The 27,960-nt window shown below is 43.1% G+C and overlaps 3 protein-coding genes across 5 annotated transcripts; 1 reads left to right on the plus strand and 2 right to left on the minus strand.

Annotated features, from left to right (window-relative positions):
• PQBP1 (polyglutamine binding protein 1) lies at positions 1–9,466 on the minus strand. Of its 2 annotated transcripts, none has more exons than XM_014067109.2 (7): positions 9,320–9,466; positions 7,567–7,677; positions 7,232–7,343; positions 4,973–5,082; positions 3,029–3,139; positions 2,824–2,884; positions 1–794 (listed from the first exon to the last, which is right to left on the minus strand). In XM_014067109.2, the coding sequence occupies exons 2-7, from the start codon at positions 7,631–7,633 to the stop codon at positions 638–640; spliced, it is 618 nt and encodes a 205-aa protein (XP_013922584.1). In that variant the 5' UTR covers positions 7,634–7,677; positions 9,320–9,466; the 3' UTR covers positions 1–637. The 2 variants fall into 2 exon arrangements, with proteins under 2 accessions (XP_013922584.1, XP_087566913.1); XM_087710787.1 differs by having other exon boundaries at positions 9,210–9,323.
• Positions 9,467–9,943: 477 nt separating this feature from the next.
• On the plus strand, positions 9,944–19,461 carry TIMM17B (translocase of inner mitochondrial membrane 17B). The gene is made up of 6 exons (XM_087710788.1): positions 9,944–10,041; positions 13,190–13,289; positions 14,055–14,118; positions 16,852–16,980; positions 17,081–17,191; positions 18,169–19,461. The coding sequence occupies exons 1-6, from the start codon at positions 10,016–10,018 to the stop codon at positions 18,255–18,257; spliced, it is 519 nt and encodes a 172-aa protein (XP_087566914.1). The 5' UTR covers positions 9,944–10,015; the 3' UTR covers positions 18,258–19,461.
• Positions 19,462–19,680: 219 nt separating this feature from the next.
• On the minus strand, positions 19,681–27,478 carry LOC148048350 (chemokine-like protein TAFA-1). Of its 2 annotated transcripts, XM_087710790.1 has the most exons (7): positions 26,636–27,478; positions 23,607–23,695; positions 22,862–22,924; positions 22,239–22,393; positions 21,443–21,583; positions 20,006–20,130; positions 19,681–19,816 (listed from the first exon to the last, which is right to left on the minus strand). In XM_087710790.1, the coding sequence occupies exons 4-7, from the start codon at positions 22,381–22,383 to the stop codon at positions 19,799–19,801; spliced, it is 429 nt and encodes a 142-aa protein (XP_087566916.1). In that variant the 5' UTR covers positions 22,384–22,393; positions 22,862–22,924; positions 23,607–23,695; positions 26,636–27,478; the 3' UTR covers positions 19,681–19,798. The 2 variants fall into 2 exon arrangements, with proteins under 2 accessions (XP_087566916.1, XP_087566915.1); XM_087710789.1 differs by lacking the exon at positions 22,862–22,924.
• Positions 27,479–27,960: the final 482 nt, after the last annotated feature.

The raw sequence follows: 27,960 nt of genomic DNA on the forward strand, positions 1-27,960 counted from the left end.
CAGCTTTGTATATTTTATTTATTCTTGTAAAAACATAATACAGATTTCTAAAGCAAGCCAGCTCGGGTGTCATCTGGTCATTTAAGCAGTATCCAAGAGCTGTGTGTCTTATAGCTACTCCGATGGGGGGGGGGGAGAGAGGAGGAGGAGAGCAGGAAGGTGTGCTGGCTTCCATCTCCTTGCCTTGGCTGGTGCTTACTGGCCAGACTCTACAAACCTGTCTGCAAACGTTTTTCTTTATGCTATGCAAATATTATAAGCTGATCAAAATTGTTATATGGGAAAAAATGAAGCGGGTTTTCTCTCCACTTCTTTTTTTTTAAGAAATTCGTAGCGGAATGGGAGAAGGAGATGGAGACTGTCCTCTGCAGAAGTTAGCAAGTCAAACATGTGAAACTTCTTCTGCAGGGTGCACCGCCTCCTGAAAGCCCCAAAGATGTTGGGAACTTTGCAGCTTTTCGGAAGCCACTGAACGATAAAAAAAAATCACCCTCTCTTACCGCTGACATGCCAGAGTTGTAGTAAAGATTTGGAAAGACCGCTGGCCCAGTCTGTAGTCCAGAGGGAGTCCTGCTCTTGAAGCGGGCCTTGAAGAACTTAAAGCACAAATTCAAAGATGAAAGGAAGAGTGGGCATCTCAGTCCTGCTGCTTGGCTCGAGAAGCTTCTGCGTTCGCACGCAAGACTGCCCCAGGGCTTGGATAAGGGCGCTGCTGGAACAGTGGGCCGGCAGCTGTAGTATCTGCACCAGTCTTGGCTTCATTTCGCTTGGGCAGCCCCGTGGACCAGGTTCCCCTTGAGAGGTAGGAAAGATGCAGAAACAAAGTTGGCATCATTGGCTGCTCTCCGATCCTGCCACTGGCCTTAATAGCTTTGCCTCTGTTTTCTAACTCAGTGTTTCTCAACCTTGGCCACTTGAAGATGTCCGGACTTCAACTCCCAGAATTCCCCAGCCAGCGAATGCTGGCTGGGGAATTCTGGGAGTTGAAGTCCGGACATCTTCAAGTGGCCAAGGTTGAGAAACACTGTTCTAACTTCATCTACCCTTGGTCCTACTCCGCTGCACCCACTCTGCTATGTAGTTCTCGGCTCCTAAAACAGCCTGAAGTGCTCGGTGACTTTTAAAAGCAATTCAATTCAATCAATTAATTTATTGAGTTTGTATGCCGCCCTATTCCCAAGAGACTCAGGGCGGCTCACAATAAAAAGGGAGGGGATACAAAAAATAAAATAAAAACAACAATTTAAAATTCTACAACAGGCATAACCTCGGATGGGGCTGGATAGTTCAACAGCCCCAGGACTGCCGGAACAGCCAAGTCTTAACCGCTTTGCGGAAGGCCGGAAGGATGGTAAGGGTCCGGATCTCCACGGGGAGATCGTTCCAGAGAGCTGGAGCAGCCACAGAGAAGGCCCTCCCCCGAGGAGTCGCCAGCCGACATTGGCCGGCAGATGGAATTCGGAGGAGGCCTAATCTGTGGGATCTAATAGGTCTTTGGGAGGTGACTGGCAGGAGGCGGTCTCTCAAGTAACCAGGTCCAATACCATGTAGGGCTTTAAAAGTAATGACTAGCACCTTGAAGCGTGTCCGGAGACCAATAGGCAGCCAGTGCAGCTCGCGGAGGATACGTGTAACGTAGGTGTTCCATAGGTATACCCACAATCACTCGCGCGGCTGCGTTCTGGACAAGCTGAAGTCTTCGAACACTCTTCAAGGGCAGCCCCATGTAGAGCGCGTTACAGTAATCCAGTCTTGAGGTGACGAGGGCGTGAGTGACTATCTGAAGGGCCTCCCGGTCCAGGTAGGGTCGCAATTGGTGCACCAGGCAAACCTGGGCAAAGGCCCCCCTGGTCACAGCCGACAGATGATGTTCTAGAGTCAGCTGCGGATCCAGGAGGACTCCCAAATTGCGAGCCCTCTCTGAGGGGCGTATAATTTCATCCCCCAGGCTGAGAGATGGAATAGTTGGACCATCTTTGGGAGGGAGCATCAATAGCCACTCGGTCTTGTCGGGCCATGAACACCATTAAGACACCAACTTATGGCACCAACACTTGAGCGTCTGATTGGTGTAAGTTTGAGAAAATGAAAGAATGTAGTTAGAGACAGAATTTCATTTCCTTATAACCCATCTTTTCATAGAAAAAGCAAGTTTATAGTCCCGATAGATCATACATGCTTTGATATCATTTATGTACAAACATTATAAAAGTCTGCTAAAATATAGAACGGATAATTGCCTGAGTGCATCTCACTGATAATTCCAGCAGACTGGGGAACACCTGAAACTTCCATAATAACTTCCTCTGGAACGAGCTTCCTGTTGAGATCCGGATCCTTACTACCCTCCCGGCCTTCCGCAAAGCCACCAAGTCCTGGCTGTTCCAGCAGGCTGGGGGGAGCTGAGAAGCATCTACCTCCATAGAAATTGTGAATGTTGGTTTTGTTTTTAATATGTTGTCTTTGTCTCGTTCCCCCCTTTCCCTTGTCTTTTGTGAGCCGCCTGGAGTCCTCCGGGAGTGGGCGGCATACAAGACAAATAAATAATAAATAATAATATAATATACCAAATCCAAGCAATGAAAGGTGTAGTCCAAAAATTATTTCTGATTAGTGAAATCTCTTTAAGATCTAGCTACTCACAATTTTTTTTAAAAAAAACAAAAACAAAACCTCCCACTTCCTGTTGTCTCTTTCAATCCTGGAATTGGAAACATTTGTCCTCTCCCAGGGGCTAATGCTGATCTGCCAATCTAGCCCCCCTCTTTCTGCAAAGATACTCGGCTTCAGCAGTAGGGGGAGCTTTCCATTGAGCAGACTCACCGAGGAGCATCTGAGTAAGCGCTGGGGTCCATGGGGTCCAGTTCTTCGTCCTTTCGGCTCGCTGTAGAAGACAGACAAAAGGGATGCCGGAGTTTGATAACCACTTTGGGGCTAAGAGGAATCCATTCCTCCAGGAGGAGATACTGTATGCCGCTAGCCGAAACGCCTTTGGGCTGCTCAGGGTAGGTAGGGCATGCGCTCTTACCTTTTTTGCTCTTAGGGTAGGGGGCCAGTTCTTCCCGCCGGTGATAGCGACGCTCCTTCACCTCCTCCCGCTCAATCTTATCATGGAAGCGTTCTGTTTTGCTTTCAGCATCTAAAGGAGATGAATGTTTTACTTTTAGTTTTCTCAACAGGCTACCACTTGCCTTTTTCTTCTGCACTGTCGTTTTTCTTTTGGTTGTTACACACATTACACCTATCCTCCGCGAGCTGCACTGGCTGCCCATTGGTCTCCAGACTCGCTTCAAGGTGCTAGTTGTTACTTGTAAAGCCCTACATGGCATTGGACCTGGGTACCTGAGAGACCGCCTCCTGCCAATTACCTCCCACAGACCGATTCGATCGCACAGGCTTGGCTTTCTCCGGGTTCCATCTGCCAGCCAATGCCGGCTGGCGACCCCCCCCGGGGGAGAGCCTTCTCTGTTGCTGCTCCGGCCCTCTGGAACGAGCTCCCCGTGGAGATCCGGACCCTTACTACCCTCCCGGCCTTCCGTAAAGCTACTGTTCCGGCAGGCTGGGGGCTGTTAAAGCACCCAGCCCCGTTTTAATTGTGACTGTTGTGGATTTTAAAATTTGTTTGTATTGTCTTATTTATTCCCTCCCCTGTTTATTGTGAGCCGCCTGGAGTCCTTCGGGAGTGGGCGGCATACAAAACCAACAAACCTCAAACCTTGTTCTTAAACAATAATGCATGTAAGTAGACAACGGACACCAGCATACACAGATAGTCCTTGGTTAGAGACCACAATTGGAACCAACAGCTTAAGTGGTTGCTACACGAAACCACAACTTTCCGTATGATCTTACTTCAGCTTTCTTTTGCTTCACAAACCTCTGAAGGTTGTAAGTCCTAATATTGGTAATAAAGTTACTTTTTCATTGCTATTGCTAAATAAGGAAATCACTAAATGAGGACAACCTGTAAGTGGATTTCCCCGCTTTGGAAATAAATCTTTTTGAAAACTGAATTGCCCATAAGCAGCAGAATCAGCGGCCGCCTAACACCACCTTCGCAGCTCCAAAACGAGTTAAGTATGAAAATGACTGCATGCATGCTCCTTGTAAAGAAAGGGAGAGAAGTTCATTCAATCAGTTTTAATAGCTCTTCACTGCTGATGAACACTGCAAATACAACCATCTATTTCCTTTCATATAAGATTGCCCACTGACTACTTGCTGTGATGCAACAAGCAACTGTGGCAGAGAATAGATGAAGCGATCCTTTTTCACAAAGTGAAGTATCGTCTGTTAAATGACTCCTAATCAAATTGCTAGTATTTAACTCCACATTTCCATTATCACCTCTCTTCATGATTGCACTTATCTTCTATAGGTCCCCATGTTTTGAGGGAGAGAGGGAGAGGAGAGAGAGGGAAAGAGAGAACGAGAACTGTGGTTCACTTTGCTGGCAACAAATACAGTGGGAGAATCTGGTATATTTCAAGATTTTAGATAGCTATTTTTTATCCCTTCTGATATTACAGTTGAATGTTTTCCCACCTCAAAATGATGGGAAAATGCACCACTCGGTTTCAATCCAACAGAGATCTAGAGTTTCTTTTTCCTTTAAAAATAGAGGCGGGATCATACCAAGACTCATGGTTTCACTTAGTGACCACTTTATTTAACTGAGTTGGTTCCAATTGTGGTGGCTGAGGACTACCTGTATAGGCTTACTACTTCTGCACATTTTTGTTTAAGAACAGCCAAAATAAAAATGCCAGTGCAGAAGGGGTGTTCAGAGGCCATATAGGCTGTCCACCCCAACTTTGTAGCCTTAGGCATACATTCATTCTCACTAGAGGCCAGATCAAATCTTCTGTGCTTCTAGAGGTTAATTCCCCCATTCATTTAAGACCAATTTATAGTTTTCCTATTATGATCTATACTTACACCCAAAACACTGTATAAAACAAAACATTCTTACCTAAGTTGTTCTTCAACTTCTTAGCTGCTTTGGTCATCACAGAGTTGGGATCGTTAGGCGAGAGCCATGAAACTAGATCACTTTCTATGTTCCAATAATAAGGGAGGCAGCTGTAAGCAGAAGAGAACCGTATTTGTTACCTCTAGAGCCAATAGCAATAGATCCAAACCCAAAATTCCCCCCTTCTCCAAAAACACTGAAATGTTTTCTCAACACTTTTTGTCAAAAAACACTGGCATTTAACTTCAGAAAACTGAATTTATTTTAGTTAGACTGATATCCTACTGTTTTTTCCCCACTACACCCTGCTCACAATTGGGTGTTGCTTTTAGGATTAGCTGTCAACTACTATCAGGCATGCAAGAAATAAGATGCAGCCTAGCACTTGGTAGAATAGCCGTGAAGTTATTCAGATGCTAAGAAAGATCAAAATGACACAGGCAATGGTGTCCCTGTGACATGCTATGAAAACAACACTTGGACTTTTAAGCAGCAGGATAGATAGCTTAGATCAGGGGTGTCAAACGCAAGGCCCACAGGGTGCTTAGATCCGGCCTGCGGGGCTGCCCTGGAAACAGCAAAGGACCGCCATGTGGTGCCTCTGCCAGTGAAAATGGAGCTTGCGAGGGAGCAGGAGGCCGTTGCAGCCACAAATGGAGCCCGGGAGCCTGTTTTTGCTGGCGGAGTACTTGGGCCACTACAGGCAAACAACACGAGTAACTTCGAGCTGGCCACAGTCACCCCGTCTCCCCACTCCCCTCAAGGTCAAACACAACCCTGATGCGGCCCTCAGTGAAATCAAGTTTGACACCCCTGCCTTCATTAAGAAAACAAACACATGGATCAAGTAACACATCAATTCAGAGTTTTCACTGAGCGCACAAATGATCATATTTTGGAGACCTCATGCAAAGAACTAGCTCTCTTGAAAAAGTCTACAATGTTGGCAAAGGTGGGAGGAAGCAGAGAATGATCAGCAGGAAGCTGAACAGACTCAATTACAACAGTAATAGGTGCATCGATATCCCTTCATTCAGGAAGACCTGAAGGATCAAGCTGGAGAAAGATTATCCTAGAGAAAACTTATTTCTGTGATCACTAAGATCAACACCAACTTCATGACGCATCACCATCATCATCAGAGCCATAAAAGCTTAACTTTTCAGAAAGGCATCTAGCTACTTCCACACCACATTAATTGATTTTTGCTTTTATATCCTATTATTAATATAATATGTACCCCAAGTCTTTAGATTTGGAAACCCGTTCTGACCCCCCCTTTCTCCGTCCAGGAATGAAAGCCAAAAGCCACGTAACTCAAAAGGTTTCTTTTAATCAGTCCAAGCTCTTGTTGGCTGCAAGCCCAAATAAACAAAGATAATAGCTCTGGCAAAAGTCCTATAACTCATAACAAAATGCAAACCCGGCTTCTCTTATCTCAAAACCACTTATCTAAGTTGGCTTCTCTCGGGTTGTGAACGCGAACAACACTAGAACAGGAACGAACGTTGACTTCGTTGACTTCTGCAACCGGGGCGTGGCACCAGCAGTCTCTTTATAGAGGATCCCAATAAGCAACAGCTGCTCGCAATCATCTCCTGTAGTTTCTCCTTTGTCCTTTATGCTGAGTAGACCTAAGCCTGCATGCATCCTGATACAACTCCCAAATACTTTCAGGAACATTCTCTTTGATCCAATGCTCTGCCACCACCTGGTGGCCAACCAGTCTCTCCTCGCCCTGCTCAGCATCAACACCATGTCCAGGGTCCTCCACCTCCTCCAAGGCCGATTTATAACCCCCCTGCTGTCGGAGTCTGGCGACAGCTCTAACACCTCCTGCCGGGCCACAACAGAAACCTATATGTCATAGTAATAATACTCTATTGGACCAGAGATACAAAAAATAATAAAAACTTTGCCAACTCATTGATGGCTAAGCAGTACCTGGCAGCCGTCCAGAACCACCACATTTTTTCTCCTTTCAGAGATCAGCTAACACAGGGGTGTCAAACTCATGTTGTCACAACAGCATCACATGACTTATCGGGACTTTTCCCCCCCTCTGCTAAACCAGGCGTGGTCAGCACGTGACGCATCCGGCCCATGGGCCAGGAATTCAATAGCTCTGAGCTAACAGAACCAGAAACATGTCCCTGATTGGGCACCGATGAATAGCGGTACCAATCCTGCGAGCAGAGACTAAAAACACTCTGATAGAAATCATTAGCAGGACATACTGAGCATTCACTCTATGCTTACCAAACTGGGTCGATGACTTTGTACCAATTTGGTGGCAGGTTCTCCATTCTTGTGGCTTCATAATCAACGTGATCATCATCATAATCTTCTGCAATTATTTCCTCTTCTGGCTCTTATGTGGAAAGAAACAGGATCAGGCTTGAAAAAAAAGACGGGGTCAACAGGTGGCAAAATTGGACAATCCAGAATGGATACCAATTTTAGAGAGCCAAAAATGACTTGGGAACTAACCAGCTCTACTTCCTGGGAACTATCCCTGATGCTCATCCTTGGTTTGTAGACAGCCTATACAAATTATCTTCCTCCTCATTCCCCCCCCCCCCGCCTGTACTTACCAGGTTCTACATGCTTAAGCAGGCCTCGCCTGGCTAGGCGGGACTGCAATGCCACCGGCAGCGGCATCAGAGTGGAGCAGATGTGCAAATGTTGTTTTTCCAATCACTTTTCTATATTTGAGCAGAGAGAGAAATATCATAATTATATTTTGCGCTTATCACTGCTCTTTCCAGAACATGCCTAAGTTTTCATACCCGAATTCTTTAATACTATTTCTCAGTATACATGGGATTCAACTTCTAGGATTGATGGTAATAATAATCCATCAGGGATCACTTTGGAGTGATACCTTTTTTTTTCTTTTTCCTGTCTACTTGCATTTCCCTGGGAATCAAGTGCAATCTTTAAAAGTGTATTTGACTTTCTTTCAGCAATTTAATCAGAATTTGGAATGACATAAAATTGATAGCTTAGTGACTGCCCCACTAGAAAAATAGAATAGGAAATCAACTCCATAAAGCGGCTAATTTTTTTTTATTGCGATTGGGTATTGCAACAGAACCTTGCAAGTTTAGCCTGTACCTTAGGAAAATTCTAATCCAATTCTTACCAAGCTGATGAATTTGCTGCCACACCATGTCAGACAGCTCTGATCTAGCTGGTTCACTTTTCCATATACAGGTAGTCCTCAACTTACAACAGTTCATTTACTGACCATTCAAAGTTACAATGGCTAAATATTCCATCTCTCAGGCTGGGGGGTGAAATTATACGCCCCTCAGAGAGGGTTCGCAATTTGGGAGTCCTCCTGGATCCTCAGCTGACCTTAGAACACCATTTGTCAGCTGTGACCAGGGGGACCTTTGCCCAGGTTCGCCTGGTGCACCAATTGCGACCCTACCTGGATCGGGAGGCTCTTCAGACAGTCACTCACGCCCTCGTGACCTCAAGACTGGATTACTGTAATGCGCTCTACATGGGGCTGCCCTTGAAGAGTGTTCGAAGACTCCAGCTGGTCCAGGGGGCTTTCGAAATATCCAGCCCCTTGGAAATTGTGACTGTTGCGTTTTTTAATATGTTGTCTTGTGTATTATCCCCCTCCCTTGTTTTATTGTAAGCCGCCCAGAGTCCTTCGGGAGTGGGCGGCATACAAGATCAATAAAACAAACAAACAAACACCGGCACTGAAAAAAGCGACTGACTGTTTGAAAAAAGCGACTGACTGTTTTTTTTACCATTATGACCTTTTCAGCATCCCCATGATTATGTGATTAAAATTCAGATGCTTGGCAACTGAATCCTATTGATGACCCATTGCTGTGTCCCAAGATCACACCACTATCCCCTTTTGCGACCTTCCCACGAGCAAAGTCAATGGGGAAGCCCGATTCACTTATTTACTTAATCAACTGCAGTGATTCACTTAACCGAGGCAAGAGGAAAAAATGGGGCAAAATTCACTTAACAAACGTCTCAACCACAGAAAATTGGGGCTCAATTGTGGTCATAAGTCGAGGACTGCCTGTAAAATGATCATGCTTACTCTAACCGTGATTTATTTTTTTAAAAAGTTGCATTCGAACTTCATATAATTGAAGAGCACAAATACGAGAGTTCTTTCCATTTTTAACATAGTTTATCCCCACTTCTAACATTCCAAGAGTTTAGGACATTTGCACAACGAAGTCTTATTGCTCATCACCATCATCGTTTCTGGGTAAGAAGTGAACCTTGAAACCCGCTTCATTTTCAGGCTCCCAATAATTCTCGCAAACAGCCTCAGTGGACGCCTCAACCGTTCCTCAGCCGTACCTTCTTATCGCCCCGGAGAGTCACGTAGCCGCCCGCGCGCCCGGCGTCCCCTCGCAAACGGCCCTTCCCCGTTGCCGGATTCAAAGCCACTCCCGTTGCTCCAAGGAGCCACCTGCACGTGACACACGCCCACCAATCAGCGGGGCGAAAGAATTCCTCCCGCTACCCTTTTCACCCCCGCCTCGTCAAACGTCATCGTTCAATGAAAACCAACCGACCAATCCCCGGGGAAGAAGGCTCAATTAGGTCCGCCCTCTTCGGCGCCCTCTTTGGCCCTATCGGAGCTGGCTTACTCCTCCTCCTCCGGTAGTGACGAAATACAGATCCGGTCGCATCCTTTGACACCACCACCCCGCCCTTCGTATCCTCATCTGCCGAAGGCGGGAAAGTAGATTGACAAGAGCAGCACCCAACACACGCGATAGTCCCGAGCTGTGTTGTAACTCCTCCCCCTCTTGTGTGTTCCTTACTTGTCAAATCATCAGAGCGTTTGAAAACCACGCCCCCTCTGTCGCTTTCCGCTTCGGGGAAAAAAAAAACAAACCAACCAGCGAGTGACGTAGGCTGCCTTCGGTTGCCTTCCGAAGCGCGAATGCTTGTCACGTGCAGCGGCCGGCCAATAGGCGTTGGTAACGTGACTCGCCCGGAGCCGTCTCCCTTTTTCGCGTGGGCTGGCGAGCTGAAAGGCCGGGAGCTATGGAGGAATACGCCCGGGAACCTTGGTAACCGAGGCGGTGGGTGGACGGCCAAGGGCTGGGCGCGGGCCTTGGCTTCGGAGGAGAGCGAGCGTCTTTCGCTGGCCGACTTCAGCTCCTTCGAGGTGGCGGGGAAAGCATAAAAGTTTGGGGAGACACCCCCCCCCCAGCCCTCCATAGCCGGGCTCCTTCTTTATAGTTCTCCCCTCCTTCCTTCCGTCTCCCTCGGCTGCTCCTTTCCCTCGGCCCGGTCCCCTTTTTGTATCCCATCACAACACCCCTGCGAGGTAGCTTCAAGGTCAGCGGAGAAAACGAACCGGCGTCCCATCTCCGTGCGGGGTCAATTCCTGAGAAGGGATTGAACCCGCAGTCCAAAGCCTGCGCTGGAGCCGCCTTGGCCTCCCCCCCCCCTTTTTTTTTTAAAGCAATGGCACTTCGGCTTCTTTATATACTGCAACGCTTTTCTTCCCTCTTTTTACTCCCCTCCCGGTTATTATACAAAAGCGGCCAGGGCACAAACGCCGTTCGGGAGGCATTGCATAAAAGGCACAAAGAAACGAGCCAGGATGATAGAAGCGGGGGTGGGATGGAGGCGGTGGAATAGCTCCAAGGTCACCCCGTGAATGTTACAAAACATTCGTACGTACTCCGATGTCCTTGCTCCGTGTCCCATCACTCTTTGCCGCCTCTCAAGGATTTACTTTGCCTGCTGCCTTCTGGTGCGGAGTGTGCTCTGGGATCGCTGTTGGCACTTGAGCATCTTCCCTTTTCTGCTTATTAGCTCAAATGTCCCTGTCAATTAGGAACTCGCAGGTTAAATTTGTTTGAAAGTTAACAACTGTAACTTTGTTGACATGGATTGCACCAGTGAGGCTAAAACCAATTTCGTTGTATACATGATGTATAATGACAATAAAGGCTATATACTATGCCAGTGGTGGGATTCAGCCAATTCGCACCTATTCAGGAGAACCGGTTCTTTTTTTAAAAAAAAAAAATTTATTTTAAACACATAAACACATCAACAGAAACAAACATATGACTTAAAACAACATAGGAACAGGAAGTTCCATCGTATATCATACAGCAAGTTTCGTATCCGTTTCTTTGCAGTTAGTGTTTTCCCTTCTATATATTTCTATCTTGCATTCATAATCTTATTCGTTATCCATTTTTATGTACAATTCTATATTTATTTATGTTTAGCTATTTATAACCAAATGTTGCTTACCTATATTGTGCTTTATATTCTTACTGTCATTTATTCTCTTACATACAATTTATAGGTATACATTCACATAGTTGTTCTTTTTCTTTGCCATTCTTATACTATTGTTATTCCACTTAAAAGGTTATAAGGTATAGTTTGGATTGCTTTGTTTACCATCCCTAGCGCCTGTTGTAACACCACCTTATTTTCTCTTTCTTTTCTTTTCTCCCTCCCTTCCTTCTCTACTTCCTTCCTTTCTCCTCTCCTGAACCAGTTCTTAACTTTCTAAGCCGGTTGTTGGAAGAAATCTCATTTTGTCCGTGTCCCCCCCACTGTACAGAGTTAATCCTGTAAAGAAGGCAGGAAAGAAACATTCTGATGTTGTTTCTAGTCTAATCTTTATTACCCTGCTTACAGAAACTGCCTCTCCAGTTAACCCTTGTTACATTGTAACAGCTAAGGTGAAGCGCCCATTGACCTGAGTAATGTTGACCTGGCCATGCCCACCCAGTCACATGACCACTGATCCCCGCCTACCCAGCTGGTCATCAGGGCAGAGAACCGGTTGTTAAATTATTTGAATCCCACCACTGTACTATAGTGAAAAAAGTAACTTAGGACCAGTGGTGGGATTCAAATTTTTTTTACTACTGGTTCTATGGGCATGGTTTGGCTTGGTGGGTGTGACAGGGGAAGGATACTGCAAAATCTCCCTTCCCACCCCAATCCAGGGGAAGGTTACTGCAAAATTCCCATTTCCTCCCGATCAGCTGGGACTTGGGAAGCAGAGAGTAGATGGGGGCAGGGCCAGCCAGAGATGTTATTTACCCATTCTCCCGAATTACTCAAGATTTCTGCTACCGGTTCTCCAGAACTAATCAGAGCCTGCTGATACCACCTCTGCTTAGGATCATTTTTCACACTTTTTGACCATTGCGGCATCCCCATGGTCACATGATCAGAATCCAGACACTTTGCAACTGGCTGATATTTAACAACTGCGACAATGTTCCTGGATGGTATGATCACCTTCTGACAAGCCAAGATCAACGGGGAAGCCAGATTCACTTAACAACTATGTTACTAATGTAATGATTGCAGTGATTCACTTAACAACTGTGATGAGAAGGGTCGTAAAATGGAACAACATTCACTTAACAAATGTCTCGCTTAACAAATTTTGGGCTCAGTTGCGATCGTAAATCACAACTGAGCGATTTGTGATGTTGTTAACAACCCAGTTGTCTTTTATTCAGAGGGGCATTTCATGTTTGTGGCAGCATTTCAACATGTAGTGGAATGTTTAGGAAACACTTGTGTGGGGCAATATCTGTATCGAGTAACTGTTATCATGTGTAGAGTGCTTTCAGCCTCATGTAATTTCTGCAACCTTTATGTTTTTGAGTTTTCTGTGATAGTTTTTTTTTTAGGAATTATATTTTCAAGTATTTTATGTAAGTAAATCAGTAAAAATGTATTTTTAATACATTTGAAATGAAATGTGATGCATGGACATTTGTAAATATAAATAAAAGCAGAGAATTCACATCAATTGGTTGTCAAGGAAGTGAGGTTTTTGAGAGGGAACTAGTACTGTAAGGCCAGCAGCTCAATACACTACTAGCCTTTGTGTTTTTATGGGAGGTGATATTCTGTTGCAACTATTCTACACTTTTCCCCAAGCTGATGTTTCTGTTTATACTTAGACTGGTAAATTGTTGATTACTTGTTTGTGTATGTGTGTGTGCTGTGAAAAGGAGATCACTTATTGGTTGCCAGTCCTGACGGTGTTCATTTGTTATATATTAAAACGTCAGTAAAACGTATCAGTATAATATTGAGGTAGTATAATAGTTCAGAAAAATTAAATTTGAATACTTTTAGTATTTAATTAAACACAAATTCTTAGCATATCGCAGAGCTTCCTATGTGAAGGGCCTACACTGACTTGTTTCTATCTGACAGCCCCTGGCGGATCGTGGATGACTGTGGTGGTGCCTTTACTATGGGAATGATTGGAGGAGGTGTCTTTCAGGCAATCAAAGGCTTTCGCAATGCTCCAGTGGTGAGTTCTACATATTTTGTTTTTAGTCTTTATTTCATTTGATTTTATTATCTATTGCTCTCTTTAAGCAGCAAGTAATGAGGAAATGGTGTATGTGGAGTCAGAATTCTTTCTCGTTCCAGGGACATATGCTATAATAAATTTAGAGGCAGTACTGGGATTTAATGTAAAGTATTTTGCTTTATGATTTAACAATATGAAAAAAATGGTTATTGTTTGCATCCATAAGCAACCCTACTGTTCTGCAGTCTTGTTACTTATTATTGATTGAGCATGGAATTTCCCTGTTTATCCAAACAGTTCATTCTTAATTTCAGTTGTTGTTGTTTGCTAATTGGTAAGCCCGTTTCAAAATTACTTTACCTTTTCCTCAGCTTGATACCCTCTAGGGCAGGAGTGTTAAACTCATGGCCCGCGGACTAGATGTGTCACACACTCTCTCCCCCCTCCCCCCCCAGTTTAGAGAAGGGAGAAAAGTTGTGATATGTTACATGACAACAACGCCTGCTCTAGGGGTTGGGTTACAATTCTCATATCTGCCTGACTTTTCAGGGATGATGGCATTTGTATTCGATACCTCTGAAAGATTGTAGCCTAAAAAGACTGACTGTAATTAGAGAGGTTCAAATATACATTTTTCTTTGCAAACCACTGAATCCTAAAATATGAGTTCTGTGTGCGTTGCTTGAATTATGAGTCCTCTTTAAGTGTGGAGTTGATTAACCAAGAGGGGTTTTGCTTCTTCTTTGTCTTTTTTAAATTCAGGGTGTCAGGCATCGATTCAGAGGCAGCATCAATGCTATCAGAGTCAGAGCACCACAGATTGGAGGTAAGAGAGAGGGTTTTGCAGGGGGAATGAATGTCATAAGATGGGGTCCGTCTCCCCCCCCCCCCCCCGGAATGTGGCCCACTACCAGGTCAGAGCCTGTTTAAAAGCAGGCCGTTGTAGAGATGGGCAAGTGAGTGCGTGCGAAGCTTCACTCTCATAAGTGGCAGACAGATGCGGGCGCGAAGCTCCACCCATGCGAGCAGAGGGTGCTTTTGCTTGCAGGCAAAGCTCCATTCACCCAAATGGAGCTTCATTCATGAGTGCAAGTGCTTGCCACTCACATGCTCCCGCTCTTTCCCCCTTCTCCCTCCCCGATGCAGGGCTTGCAAAAGATCAGGGAGAACCAAAATCAAATTCTGACACTGTTGAAGCAGAGGAGTGACTTTGGATCAGTCTGTTTTGACCTATAGTATATCATTATTATTATTATTTTGTTATAAGGATTTAAGTATCTGGAAAAAATGGAGAATATAAATGTGGGACAGGGATATACAAAATTGTGTAGTCTGTCTCCAGAATGTTCTGATGCTTCTCCATAACAAGCTGATCTAAGAATTTGAGAGAAGTGGTTTATCCATTTTTGCAAGTGAATCTTCTGCAACGTAAAGACCTTTGTAGTCTTCTAGACTACAGACAAAGTATTTTTTTATGGTTCAGATGAAGAAAAATTAAACATCACAGGCATGGACCTTGCATTTTAGAATTGGTTAATCCGATGGCGGGGGTGGGGGTGGTCCTGCAGCTCTTACCCTGGTTTCAGAACTTTCAGCAAGCCATCATGTGAGAATTATCTGTCCCAGCCTATGATGAAGGAGACAGTGGAGAGGGTAGCAAAAGACAGAGAAAAGAGAGGCTGTACCAGGCAAAGAATGGGTGGCGTCGCTTAGCCCAGAATGCGTTTCAACTCCTATATAACTTATTATTCTGAAGACAGTGGAGTTCCTGGTTGGCGTTCTTTCCCAATCTTGGTATATATTTTTAAAAATAAATACTCCCAAGCAATGGAAAATGGGAATTAATTGAGAAACATTTACTTGCTGAATTCATCTACAGCTTGGTAGCCTTCAGATGTGTTAGACCAGTTTGTAGAATTTCTAGCGTAGCCGTACTAACTTGATATATTGGACATGGAAATCCAGCTTATCTGGTAGGCATCAAATTGGGGAAGGTTGGGTTTTCTCTTCTTGAACATTGCAGTCCTATAAAGATTTGAGTAAAGTAAGTAAAGATAGACCTCGAGTTAGGATGAAGTCATTCAGCAACTGTTTGACATTACGATGACACTGGACAAAGAATATACTTGAGGTCCTTGGAGTTTCAGTCATTGCAACAAAACTCACGTGTGGCAACCATCTCACATTTAATGACAGGTTGTGGCATCCTGCAATCAATCACGTGATCACTATTATTGATCTTCTCTGCCAGCTTCCTGTAAACAAAGTCAATGGGGAAGCTGACAGGGAAGCTCACAGCTAAGTCTCTCCCCCCAACCCAACCACCATGCCCTCCGTTCGCTTGCACTATTACTCTCCTTCCTCGGCCTCCGTGTGCTCACACACATGCACATACCTTACATACTCTTTCCTTAGCCTTTATAAACTTGAGCTGCACTGGAACACACACACACACACCATTCACCATAATCTGTGCCAAGCCTCCTAGGGCACCCCACCTTGCTGTGCCAGTCCACATTCTTTACCTGGGACTCCCTTAACTTCTGACTTAATGACCCATGTGTCTTGGGGTTATGATGACAACTGGGATTGGCCTGGATTGATGTGGTCACATGATATCATGCTTTATAGCCACATCATTTAGCAGTAGCAATCTTGGTCCCAATTTCCATTTTACCTTAAGGATTACCCTACTAATTTCTAAGTTCGTATTATATAAGTAACCCTCCACTAACTGCCACAATTAGGACTGGAATTCCTGCCATAAATTGTGGTTGTAACTCAAGTCAGATCCTATTTTGCAACAATGTTTATGGTGATTATTAGCGAATTACTGGATGGTTACTGTGGTGAATCACATGGTTGTTAAACAAATCCAGGTTCTCCAATGGGTGGCTTGTGCTATTTTTTGCTGGAAATCAGTAAAAAAAAAAAAAAGGTTGCAGATCATGATCATGTGACTGCAGGATGCTGTAATCTGTCATAAATGCGATCTGGCTGCCCAGCACCCAAATTGCAATCGCATGACTTGATTACTTGCATCTGCGAGACCACTGCTTGCAGTAAGCTGCTCTGAGATCTATTACTTATAGTGAGCTATTATGAATCCTATACCTGTGTAACAGTTTGTAGAATGAGATCACATGTTTAAAAATACCAGTGTAAACAATAAAAAATAAATTAAGTCATTTACGTTTTCCGATGCTTTCCTACTTGTTTATTCCTACTGTTTTATTTTCAAGAAATTGACACATTTGAGATTGCAATTACTTAAAAAAAAAAAGGCAAAGTTGTTTCTGTCTTTCAAGGTTCAGGTGATAAATTTGGAAATATGTTGCTCGGGGGGGTGTAGAATTGCTGCCCCTTTTTGAGAAGCTCTGAATGTCTTTAGCAATAATTTATAAGATTCTGGGTTGTTTTGATCCAGTTCTCCTGTGCACCCAACAGGTATTTATAATAAAGTTGCTTAGTATCAGGCAATGGGGCTTTTTCGATGCAAGCTATGAACAGTTCAACATTCAACTAGTGACTCAAAGACTTTTTCTCTTTCTCTTCCCAGGGAGCTTTGCTGTGTGGGGTGGGCTTTTCTCTACCATTGACTGTGGTCTGGTGAAGATGCGAGGCAAAGAAGATCCTTGGAATTCCATTACCAGCGGGGCACTCACTGGGGCTGTATTAGCATCGCGTAGTAAGTGACGTTTCTTAGCTCAGCCAAATACACACCACCCATTTATCATCCCTTTCTAATAATTGCTTCCTTGGCGCTTACTAACTGCTTTTTCATTTAGGTGGGCCGTTGGCTATGGTAGGCTCTGCCATGATGGGAGGCATCTTGCTTGCCTTGATAGAAGGTGTTGGCATTTTGTTGACAAGATATACAGCCCAGCAATTCCAAAACCGTAAGTTATAATTCTGAGAATAAAAGGGTCTCAGAAGGAGGGGGGATTTGGGGGGAAGCTGTGGACCTCCAAATACAGTTGCAAGAAAAAATCCTTTTCATTGTTGGCCTTGATTCCAGGAATGCTGGAATTGAAATGTAATATTATATCTGGAGGGCTAGAAGTCTCCATTACATCCTGGGAAATATTGTTGGAATACTTTTTCATACTACTACTTATGTGTAGAGGACCTGCAGCCCACCAAACACTTTGTTGCATGCCACCTAGAGTCACTTGATTAGTGAAATGGGCAGCTATATAAATTTGAAAAAACAAATTCCCAGCAGCCTCAGCCAGCATTATCAATAGTGAGAGATGTCGTTCAAAATCCAAAGAGCCAGATGTTAACGCATCTCCCTTGTCTATCACCTTGTAATGATAAAATTCAGTGAGAATCTTATGAACCAATTGGCAGTAGAGCTGGGGGAAGTGGTGTGAAGTCAGTTCTACTTTGTGGTGAAATAAATTTTGGCTTTTCTAACCCCCCCCCCCCAAGTGATATGTCTTTGCAGTTACCCAAAATGCAAGAAATGTCTCTTCCTGATTGCCATATCTCTTGGTGCCTCTATAGGAAGCATGCCACACGCCGGTGGCATCTCCGTCTCCTTATTTTAACACAATTCGTTATGACAATGGCGTTTTGCTAATGGTTCTATAAATGTGTTCCAGGGTTACACTTCTTCCCATGCTGTCTGGCACCTTCCTCTCCTTTATTTGCTGATTGACATCAAAACCTCTTTTGAATTTTCTAATAGTAAAAGTTGAGATTTTTCACTTAATTTAATGAATCACTTCTCCCTTAAACCCCCACCTTCTTTCCACCTAGCTTCACTGTTGTTACTTCTGCTTCAGAAAGTTTTCCTCTGCTGTTTCCTATTATGAATAGTAGTAGCCTTATGTTTTCATGTACCACTAATGGGTCCTTCTTTTCTTCTTAGCCAATCCCTTTGGAGACGATCCCAGTCAACTGCCTCCCAAAGATGGTTCACCACCTACAGGATTCACAGGCTATGGACAATATCAGTGAGCCAATGTGGGACTGGAACCACTTCTATTTTTAGAATCGAGCAAGAGTTTTCCCCCTTGAAACTAAGACATTCACCCAAGAGTGCAAACAGAGCATGAAAGGGATTTGATTCTTAGAGTTATCTTTTAAGTTTGGCAGAGGGGAGGGGCAAGGAAAACGTGGTTGGGGGTTTGAGCTGTATAATATCTACCTCTGTGAGGAGTTAAGAAGCTTGCAGTGATGAAATGAGGTGCCCCAGGATTAATTCCATACAATGACGGAACCAAAGCTTTTTAGGAGAACTTGGGATCCTAGGGTGACATTTGCCCGAAAAACTGGGATGTGCAATTACAATTAATCGACCTATGGCAAATTTTAAATGGCTGTTTTCCTGACTTTCTGATGGAAGGACTCCTCCAATTTTCTCTGTTTGGTGGGAACTCCTTTTAAGTTATCTTTTAAAACTCTGTAAACAAACAATGCGTTTTCCCAAGCCTTGGATGAAAGAATTATTGTAACAAGGGGAAGCTCTCTGCCACTCTACCAATGATGATATCCTGTGATAGGTCTCTTCATTGTAGTTCAGATGCCCATATGCTATTGAGCCAGAATAAGAGATGCTGCTACCCTGAATCCTCACCCTTTTCCTTCACTTAGTAGTACTGTTGTTGCTGGTTGCTTAGGTTTAAAAAAAAAAAAAAACAGAGGGAATGATGGTGGATCCAAACAGGGTTTGTGGCCTTGGCTCCCCTTAAAAGACTGGGTAGGCCTCCCTTAGAACTAAGTTTTATTCCAGTAAAATGCTGTGCCAGTTCCACCTTTAGAAGAACTAACTAGGACAGATTGGCAAAACAAGAGAGGTGCTTCAGTCTCTTAGTTGCCTAAAAGCCCTCCAGGATATTGAAACTGCTATAGTTATAGATACCAAACAATCCAAAGCTCTTTTGGGATCTAAATTGACATTACCCCTCCCTCCCCTGCCCATCTAAGCCAAATCACCTCTAATCCGGCAATATAATTTTAGTTCCAGTTTTATATACTTGGCCTTTGTGGGCTAAGGACCTCATTCAGAATTCAAACAGCCTGTTAAGATAGCATTAAAATTTTACAGATCTAGTAGCCCACTTTCGCCAACTTGAAGATCGCCTAATGGTGGGGCAATATGCATTGTAAAGAAAGACACTGTATGATATTACAGATGTAAATACAAAACTGGCTTTTTTTGCATCTGTTTTGGAGAATTTAATTATCCGTTTGACAAAAATGATAGTTACGGTTTAGAGGAAATCTCTCAGCAGTCTTTCACAAGAAAGTTTAGACTCATTTGAACCAACTTGCTCTTCTGTTTCCCCCCCAAAAGAGGGCTAAATCTTCCTTCTGTTAATGAAAGGTCTTTGATTCCATTTCCCGTAACTAAGAGCAACAACGTCTTCGGCAAAGTTACAGTGCATCCAGCAATACGATGTTTTGTCCTCCCCTTCATCATGAAGTTGATGATAATTACAGTACAGAATACAACGCCGTGCATTCTTCAGAAATGGGTTTTCCATTCTACCAGACTTTTATTTCCTGGGATGGATCTGAAAAACAAGCCAGGATAAATTGTTAAATGGAAATTCAATCTCCTCCACTATTTGTACAATGGGCTTTTAAAAAAAAAAGTGACAAAACCTTTACAATCCTTAAGACTAGATACACATTTGAGATGCGGGAAAAGAAGTGGCATCCTGTGCAGACATGACTTTTGTCAGGGTTGTGAGAGACCTTACCTTGGTGGTTTTAACACGGTTTCCTAATGAACACATCCAGCCTGAGTTGTCGGGTAATGCTTTGCACTCCTCTTCAGCCAGGCAGGGCTGCATATCACACCACCACTTTCCCGTCACAATGGAGGCTATATAATAGAGGGAGACGCTTGTTACCATCCCTCCTTAAAGCCATGAACTTTACTGACATTGGTCACTTGTTCACTGCGGATGTGGCAATTCAATAGGTTTGTGGTCAAGATGGAATGCCTCTAGTCTATTTGGGCCTCTTGGCATCAAGAGCTTATAGACCGGAGACAAATGGGACTTCCTGAATTCCAAACTACTGTATATACTCAAGTATAAGCCTAGTTTTTCAGCCCACTTTTTGGGCTGAAAAAAGCGGCCTCGGCTTATACTCGAGTCAGTGAAAAATTTGCCCGAAATGGAGGAGAAAAAGGGGCAGGGCCATGCCGCTGGGTGACGCTCGTGAATGGCCCAGCGCCCCTGTGAGTTTCCCCTCCCTCTGTGTCAGTTTGCCGCGCAGCGCGCACTGCACCATCCCCCCTCCTCACGTTCTAATGTAATGCAGGGCTGTCTTACGATTCCCCTTCCTCCCCCTCCTGCCGCTCTGCAACGATGTCCCACCTCCTCCTTGTTATGGCAAGCAGCCACATAGCGATGTCCCACCTCCTCTGGTACAGTGATCCAATGATAGGAATCACTGTGCCGTGTGTCATAGGAGGCGGGACATCATCATCACAGCGGGACATCAGCATCATGAGGTGAGTGAAGTATTTCATTGAATACACCGGTATTGTGTGATAATAATTTGTTATGCAGAGCAAATTTTTACAATGGCTACTGTATATTTAATGGGCACAGGCAGGCTGTATATGTTATTCAATGGGCAATGGCATTATTGGTATCTATTTTTATTTTTGAAATTTATTGGTAGCTGCTGCATTTCCCACCCTAGGCTTATACTCGAGTCAATAACTTTTCCAGTTTTTTGTGGTAAAATTAGGTGCCTCGGCTTATATTCGGGTCGGCCTATACTCGAGTATATACGGGTAGATAACTGTCTGCCCTGCTTGAATCAAGTATCCTGCTTTATCGTGGAAGGATAATAAATACTATTTGAGGACTTTTAAGACATAACCACTACTTACATCTGGCCTGAGAGCCATTATATAGAACATGCATACAGTCCCCTAATAAAAGAGGCTACAACTATCAAGCCCGTCAATCATCTTTTCTTTGGTCTACATGCTATAAGCTATGCTCATCCATATCCGTTTATGTACATTTGATGGGTTTTTTTTCCCCTCTTTAGTTTGGATCCATATTTTAATCTCTTCCCAGGATTCTTATTGCTTAAGATTCTTGGTCCGTATATCCCCTTGGGTTTTCCTGCCCCTTGGGGTTAGAGAAAGAAAGATCTTGGCTCCTAGTACTTACTATCCACACAAGAAGGTTTGCCACGGGTTGTGCCAGCCACTTTGCCTTGGAGACAGGAGCACTGGATAGTCTGGGACCGTTCTTCAATATGGTTGCGGTTGCAGCAGCGTTTGACAGCAATCACTTTGCAGGTTCCCCCACCTACAGTGGGGAGGAGTTGAGAGGGAAGATGGGGGGAGGAAGCAGCACTGAGGATTTTTGTCTGCTGCACCTATTTTTTTCCCTAGCACAGAAGAGTGAAGGGTCTAATCTGGTGTCAACTTCTACACATGTACCCAGTATTTTACCTCTTGTCGTGTGACAAAACTGCAAGCAAATTGGACTGCATCGGGATGATAGTTACTTGAAGTTGTTATTTGCATTGTCAAATTTGCTGTCATTTGGGTGGAGTTGCCGTGTCCTCTGATGCTTAGGGATTACTATGCCTATTTGGAAGAGTCACCTCCACACTCTTAAGACAGTGTTTCTCAACCTTGACAACTTGAAGTCCTGTGGACTTCAACTCCCAGAATTCCCCAGCCAGCTATGCATAGCTGGCTGGGGAATTCTGGGAGTTGAAGTCCACAGGACTTCAAGTTGCCAAGGTTGAGAAACACTGCTCTAAGAACTGGAGTATACAGTAATTCTATTTGTGCACAAATACAATTGGGGGTGCTCAAATAGAACAGAAAATGCACAAACTATTATCCAGTCAGATGACTGGGGAAAAGACTGTAGGCCCTAAGTTTCCAAAATGAAGGCTGGAGTTAATAACTTTTACTCAACCCTCCCCTTCCCCAGAACCGAAGGAACTCACTGATGACTGGGATTCGATCTACTGTTGTCTGGTACCAATATTGATCATGATGATGTTGACTCTGAATGGGAAACTCTTGAGCAAAGGTGCCCGGTTGCATGAGAATGATGGAGATCATTAGGAATGCTGGAAAGGGGTGACGCATCGTGATAGGGCTGCAAAAGAAGGATGAGATTGCAGTGAGAAGGAGAAAGGAAAATGGAATCCAATTTTACTTGGTACTTTTCACAACCTTAGCTTTGGCAAAGTTACCATAGTGAGGAGAACAATTGCATCATAACTACTTTTGGGATTACTTTTCCACGAGAGGGGACATATTAAAATATGGAAGAGCTTGAAGACAGCTAGGCTTACAAAGGGTGTAATAGTATAGTATAGTCTTTATTGTCATTGTACAAAATACATACAACAAAATTGGTTATAGGTAATCCCTGACATATTCCTTATAATTTGTTTTGAAGTTGTGAATTGGCTTTTCAGAGAATTTGGCTGCTGAGTCTCATTTGACGATCTTGACTTGTGAAGTGCATGACCATAGAGGCTCCAGCTGACAGAAAAGAAAGGGATAGAGAAGAAACCATAGAGATAATAGAAAAGAAACCATAGAGATAATTTTATGATACCTGTGTACTTCTCTTCAGGAAAGACTCCCCAGATCTTTGGAAGGCCTTTTCTCAATGTGAATTCTTACAGAGTTGTAAAGAGTGGTACAGAGTTCAAAAGAAAAAAAAAAGGGGGGGGAGGAGAGGAAAGTATTGGGCAAATATCACCAGTACATTATCAAAAGTGCAAACATGACTATTAAAAATATTGTTAATTGTGAAAGTATACCATGCACCTACAAAACAGTATGAGCTAATTAATGTATTTAATTTCCTAAACCACTTTAAAATGCAAAGTGAAACGAAGCTAGCCAGAATTCTGTATTTGTTAGATTGTTAATATCAATCTTGTATCATTGTTTCTTTATTTGTCCCATATTCTCAATTTGTCCCAAACAATAGCAGTTAGACTTATATACCGCTTCCTAGGGCTTTCAGCCCTCTAAGCGGTTTACAGAGTCAGCATATTGCCCCCAACAACAATCCGGGTCCTCATTTTACCCACCTCGGAAGGATGGAAGGCTGAGTCAACCCTGAGCCGGTGAGATTTGAACAGCCGAACTGCAGTCAGCTGAAGTCTGCAGTGCTGCATTTAACCACTGCGCCACTTCGGCTCTTTTTACATTGCTTGACTTTCACACTTTTGGAAGGTGTCCTACCATACAATGTGCAGCCCAGGACTGATCAGGAATAGCTTGAAGGCTATCTGCTTTCTTGTGCTGCCAGTTCAGGGAGATATTTATTACCTTCGACCAACCTTACTGACCTGAATGGGCACCTTATTTCTGAATCAGCACTTGAGCAGGTTCAACCAGCAGCAACACTTGTTTCAAAGGAGTTTGTTGTTTGTCAAGCCTAGATGAAAGAGGGCAGAAATCAACTCGGGAAAACCAAAACAACCTAACTACAACAACAGTCGAGTAAATGTTCATTTTCAACAAGAGAAACCGAGATATGTTCATGTGTTGATTTTTACAAGTACAAAATACAGGTAGTCCTCAACTTACAACCACAATGGAGCCCAAAATATATGTTGCTGAGACATGTGTTAAGTGAGTGTTGCTCCATTTAATGACTCTTTGCCACATTCGTTAAGTGAATCAGTGCAGTTGTCAAGTTAGCATCATAGTTGTTAAGTGAATCAGGTTTCCCCACTGACGGCAGAAGTTTGTAAAAGGTGATCATATGACCCTGTAACACTGAAACTGTCATAAATGTGAGTCAGTTGTGAAGCATTACGTGGCCATGGGGGATGCTGCAAGGACCAGAAGTGTGAAAAACAGCCATGTCATATATTTTTTCACTGTTGTAACTTTGAACAGTTACTAAGCGGAGTGTTATAAGTCAAGGACGACCTGTATGATTTGTTGGTGAAGAGAGTGGATCATTTTGTGATGTTCTATGGGGCAATGATAATGTATTCATTCATCTTGTGGCATGATTGAGGGAGAAGACCTTTCTTCAACATATCCATAGATCTTGTGGGGAATTTCTATTGGAAAAGTGATGTCTGGTAATATAGAATCATAATAACTTGGAATTATTAACAGAAGTGGATCTCCAGTTTGTCTAGAATTCTCTTCTGGTCTACGTGATTAATTCCCAGTTTTTCAGCAGGCATCCTGTGGTGGAAGGAAATTGTCCTGTGCATTAATGTTACTTCAAATTAGTTTCCATAAGTTAGTTTCCTGAAAACTTAGAAGTCTGATTTAAACACGTGGTTACTCCTAATGCAGAGAAGCCATTTTCCCAGCTAGATGACTTGAGCTATTTCTTGAAGAAGCAATAAGGAAGCCTCTTTTCTGTTGGCCACCACCCTATTATCCTGCTGGAGGTGTGGGTCACCCCACACACTCTTGGCCTTCCAGAAGAGCACAAGTAAGTGATGCTGAGAAAGCACCTTGAGAGAATCCGAGATGTTGAAGAAAATAGTTCAACCCCATCCAGAACACAACAAAATTTGTATACATGGATCATGGCTAGCATTGAGAATGCAAGAGATCTTGAGTTAACGATAAACAGTTCAATGAATGTATCAACACTGTGCCTCTGCTGTAAAAAAAAAGGGCAATGGCATGTTACGAATGATAAAATAGGTTATAATGTCCTTATATAAATTGTGTGACAGTATCTGGAATATTGTGTGGGTTTCTGATTACTACGTCTCAAAAAGGATATAGTGGAGCTGGAGGAGGAGGGCAACTATAATCATCCAGGGACAAGAGCTTTCATGAAGAAAGGCTAGAATGTTTGGGGGATTTTTAATCTAAAAAGAAAGCAAATGAAAGGTGATATGACAGATTTGTAGAAAACTATATATGGGGTGAATAAAGTGAAAAGGGAGAAGCAATTTTCCTCTTCCCAAAATACTAGAAGCAGAAAAAACCCAATAAAATTTGAATCCTAGAAAAATCCAGCAATGCATATAATAGTATCTAAGAGAGGGATATAAATCCCAGTCTAATCATTCCATCTTTATTAAATCCAGCCCCAGTGATTCCTAATTATTTCACAAGCGAAGGCTGCTTAACAGAACGCATGTCTTCTCATTTGATCAAGCCAAATGGTTTAACTATGAGAAGCATAGTTAAAAAACACTCTAGTAGGAGAGGATGATGTTATACTTGGTCCCTATAACCACAGTGTTAAATCTAACCCATAAAAACATTCTGTGTAAACTGATTAAGAGAAATATTTAAAATGTTCCACTAAATGGTGGCTAAATAACAGTTCCTGTAAATAATAAAGTCTACGCTGCTTTTATTGCTGAAAATGGTGCTTTCTTGTACCCTTGGAGCAAGAATTGAACTGGGAGGTCACAGGAACACTATGCTTTTCTTCAAGGGAACAATTGAGAAGGGAGGGGAGACACCCTCTCTCACTGTATTTTAAATCAGTACCTTAATTAGCAAATTCTCAAATCAGCCTGTATAGAGAAAATACCTGCTTCCAGAGACCAGAGTGTTTTTAACACAACAAGAATTGCAGCTCATATAATCCAGCATTCATAAATTTCTACAAGCTTCTTATACTCTGTTGCTATACAGTAAAAGACTAAAAAGATACTATATAAAGAATGGGTTGCATTATTTAGAACGCCAAAATAGAAAAGGTATTGATCAGTTAATGACTTCAAGTGTTACTTGAAGCACTTGAAGTCATGTTTATGCACTCATAACATCTAGTCAAATGGAAATGCAATAAATTGTAGCAATACCTTGTGTAAGAGCTTTTCAAGGAAGGGCTCATTGTGCAAATCAAATCAAAGTCCTGGATTTGTTACTTCTGTGAGAATTGAAATGTGCCAGTGACACATTTTATACCAAAGAGTTCAAAATGTGTTTCTCCCGCTGCTGGTAACTTACTCCTAACTTGGGAGCTTTGTTCCACTGCATTGAGAATATCCAAGTTGCATTCTGAATTCTTCAATCCATCAAATACTCTGCCATGGCGCTTTCTATGAATACCCTTCCCACCCCCATGTTAAATGGGTTCAAATGCAGAAGGGGACAAAAAATACAGAATAAACAATTTCTTATTATGTAATAGGCAACTGATAAAAGCTGCAGACTTAGTTCAAGTGGGATTATTTTACTGTTTTATGTCAGGAACAATGATAAATGGAATTTTAATTTTGAGATTTGAGACATTTTTAAAATGACTAGTTCATCCCATAAAATACTGATGTAGTTTATTATTTGATTGCCACTTCTCCAACAAATCATTACCTGCCATGCTACAACATTAACTGAACAAGCTTTTAATAGTCATCCAGGTCCCTTTCTCATTCCTTACCTGTGATCCTGTCCTTGGTGCTGAAGTGTTCTCACCTCTCTGTCCCAGCCATGGCCGCAGGGTCTAGGGAGCCTGGAAGCATCCTCTTTTCTTTGTTCGTATTAATTCTCTTTTTTTGGAAAAGGTGGAGAAAAATATTCCAAGTGCTCAGAGTTCTGGAACCAAAGTCACTATTCGGGCAGCTTTGATCTGCCCTGATCATAACCTTACAATCTAGCAACTCACTGCTCTCTCAGCCAGATTTGGTGCCAGAACCAAAAGTTCTGGCTGCCAGCCTTCCTTCTGTAACCCAGCAGATGTCTCGGTATCTGTGCAAGATTTGGAGTCTGCCTGTTCTTCAGCTTTGCTTTGATTGATATATGTATACACATGTGCCTGTGTAGGAGAACTCCAGACGGCCTCCTTTGTGCTTTTCTCCTTTATGCTTTCTGTTCAGAGAGCCCTCCTGCTACATCCCACACAATGCTGCCTCCTCCAGATTTTGTTTCTGACACCCCTCTTTGCTGGGATATGAGCCAGCTTTGATGGGTCTCTCTTTGCCTTCACTGCTTCTCACTTTGGGATGGTGTTAAAAAAAAAAGTTGGAGCAACAGAGGATGCATCCAGAGATTTCTGTAATTATTTGATGAAAGAAAAAGAAATGAGGGAGGGAAGGTAGGAAAGAAAGAAAGGTCATGCCTATTTTGCTTTCCTAGGATTGGTGACACATATTTTATTGCTTTTCTTATAAAGCAATGGGAGGTATGTTTTATTTTAAAGCACATTCTTTGAGTTGCAAAAGAGTATGTTTTGTATGAAAATTGCACAGGAATAAGGTGTGGTTATACTGTGGTAGATACTAATCTAGAGCTGAGATGTCTGATATTTCAGTGCTATTATCTCTTAATTTGGCAGCATATTTTCCTCTTATTCCTCTTATTCCTTTTCAATCTTAGCCACCTGTTCTGACCCCCTCCTCCGTTCAGTAACGAAAGCCGAGACAAGCGTAAAATGGAATGTCCTTTAATAACAAGACCAGACTCTCGGTGGCTGAAAGCCAAATAAACAAACAGATAAGGACCTTGGCAGCAAGTCCGACAAACCTTGGCAGCAATGCAAACAAACTCTGGCAGCAATCCAGCCTGCCTAGTTTGTTTCTCTTTAGTCCAAGCGTTGACTTCTGCAAGAAGGATGTGGCACAAGCAGTCTCTTTTATAGTCTGGAGAGGAGCTTAATGACCATCAGCTGAGCGTAATTACCTCCTGTAATTACATATTTGTTCTTGACACTGAGTAGCCCTTTGACGGCATGCATCCTGGAACAACTCACAGTTGATTTCTGGATCA

This window comes from Thamnophis sirtalis, unplaced genomic scaffold, assembly GCF_051295495.1.
Source record: "Thamnophis sirtalis isolate CommonGarterSnake01/CBP01778 unplaced genomic scaffold, rThaSir2_p1.2 scaffold_3, whole genome shotgun sequence".
Classification (NCBI taxonomy): Eukaryota; Metazoa; Chordata; class Lepidosauria; order Squamata; family Natricidae; genus Thamnophis; species Thamnophis sirtalis.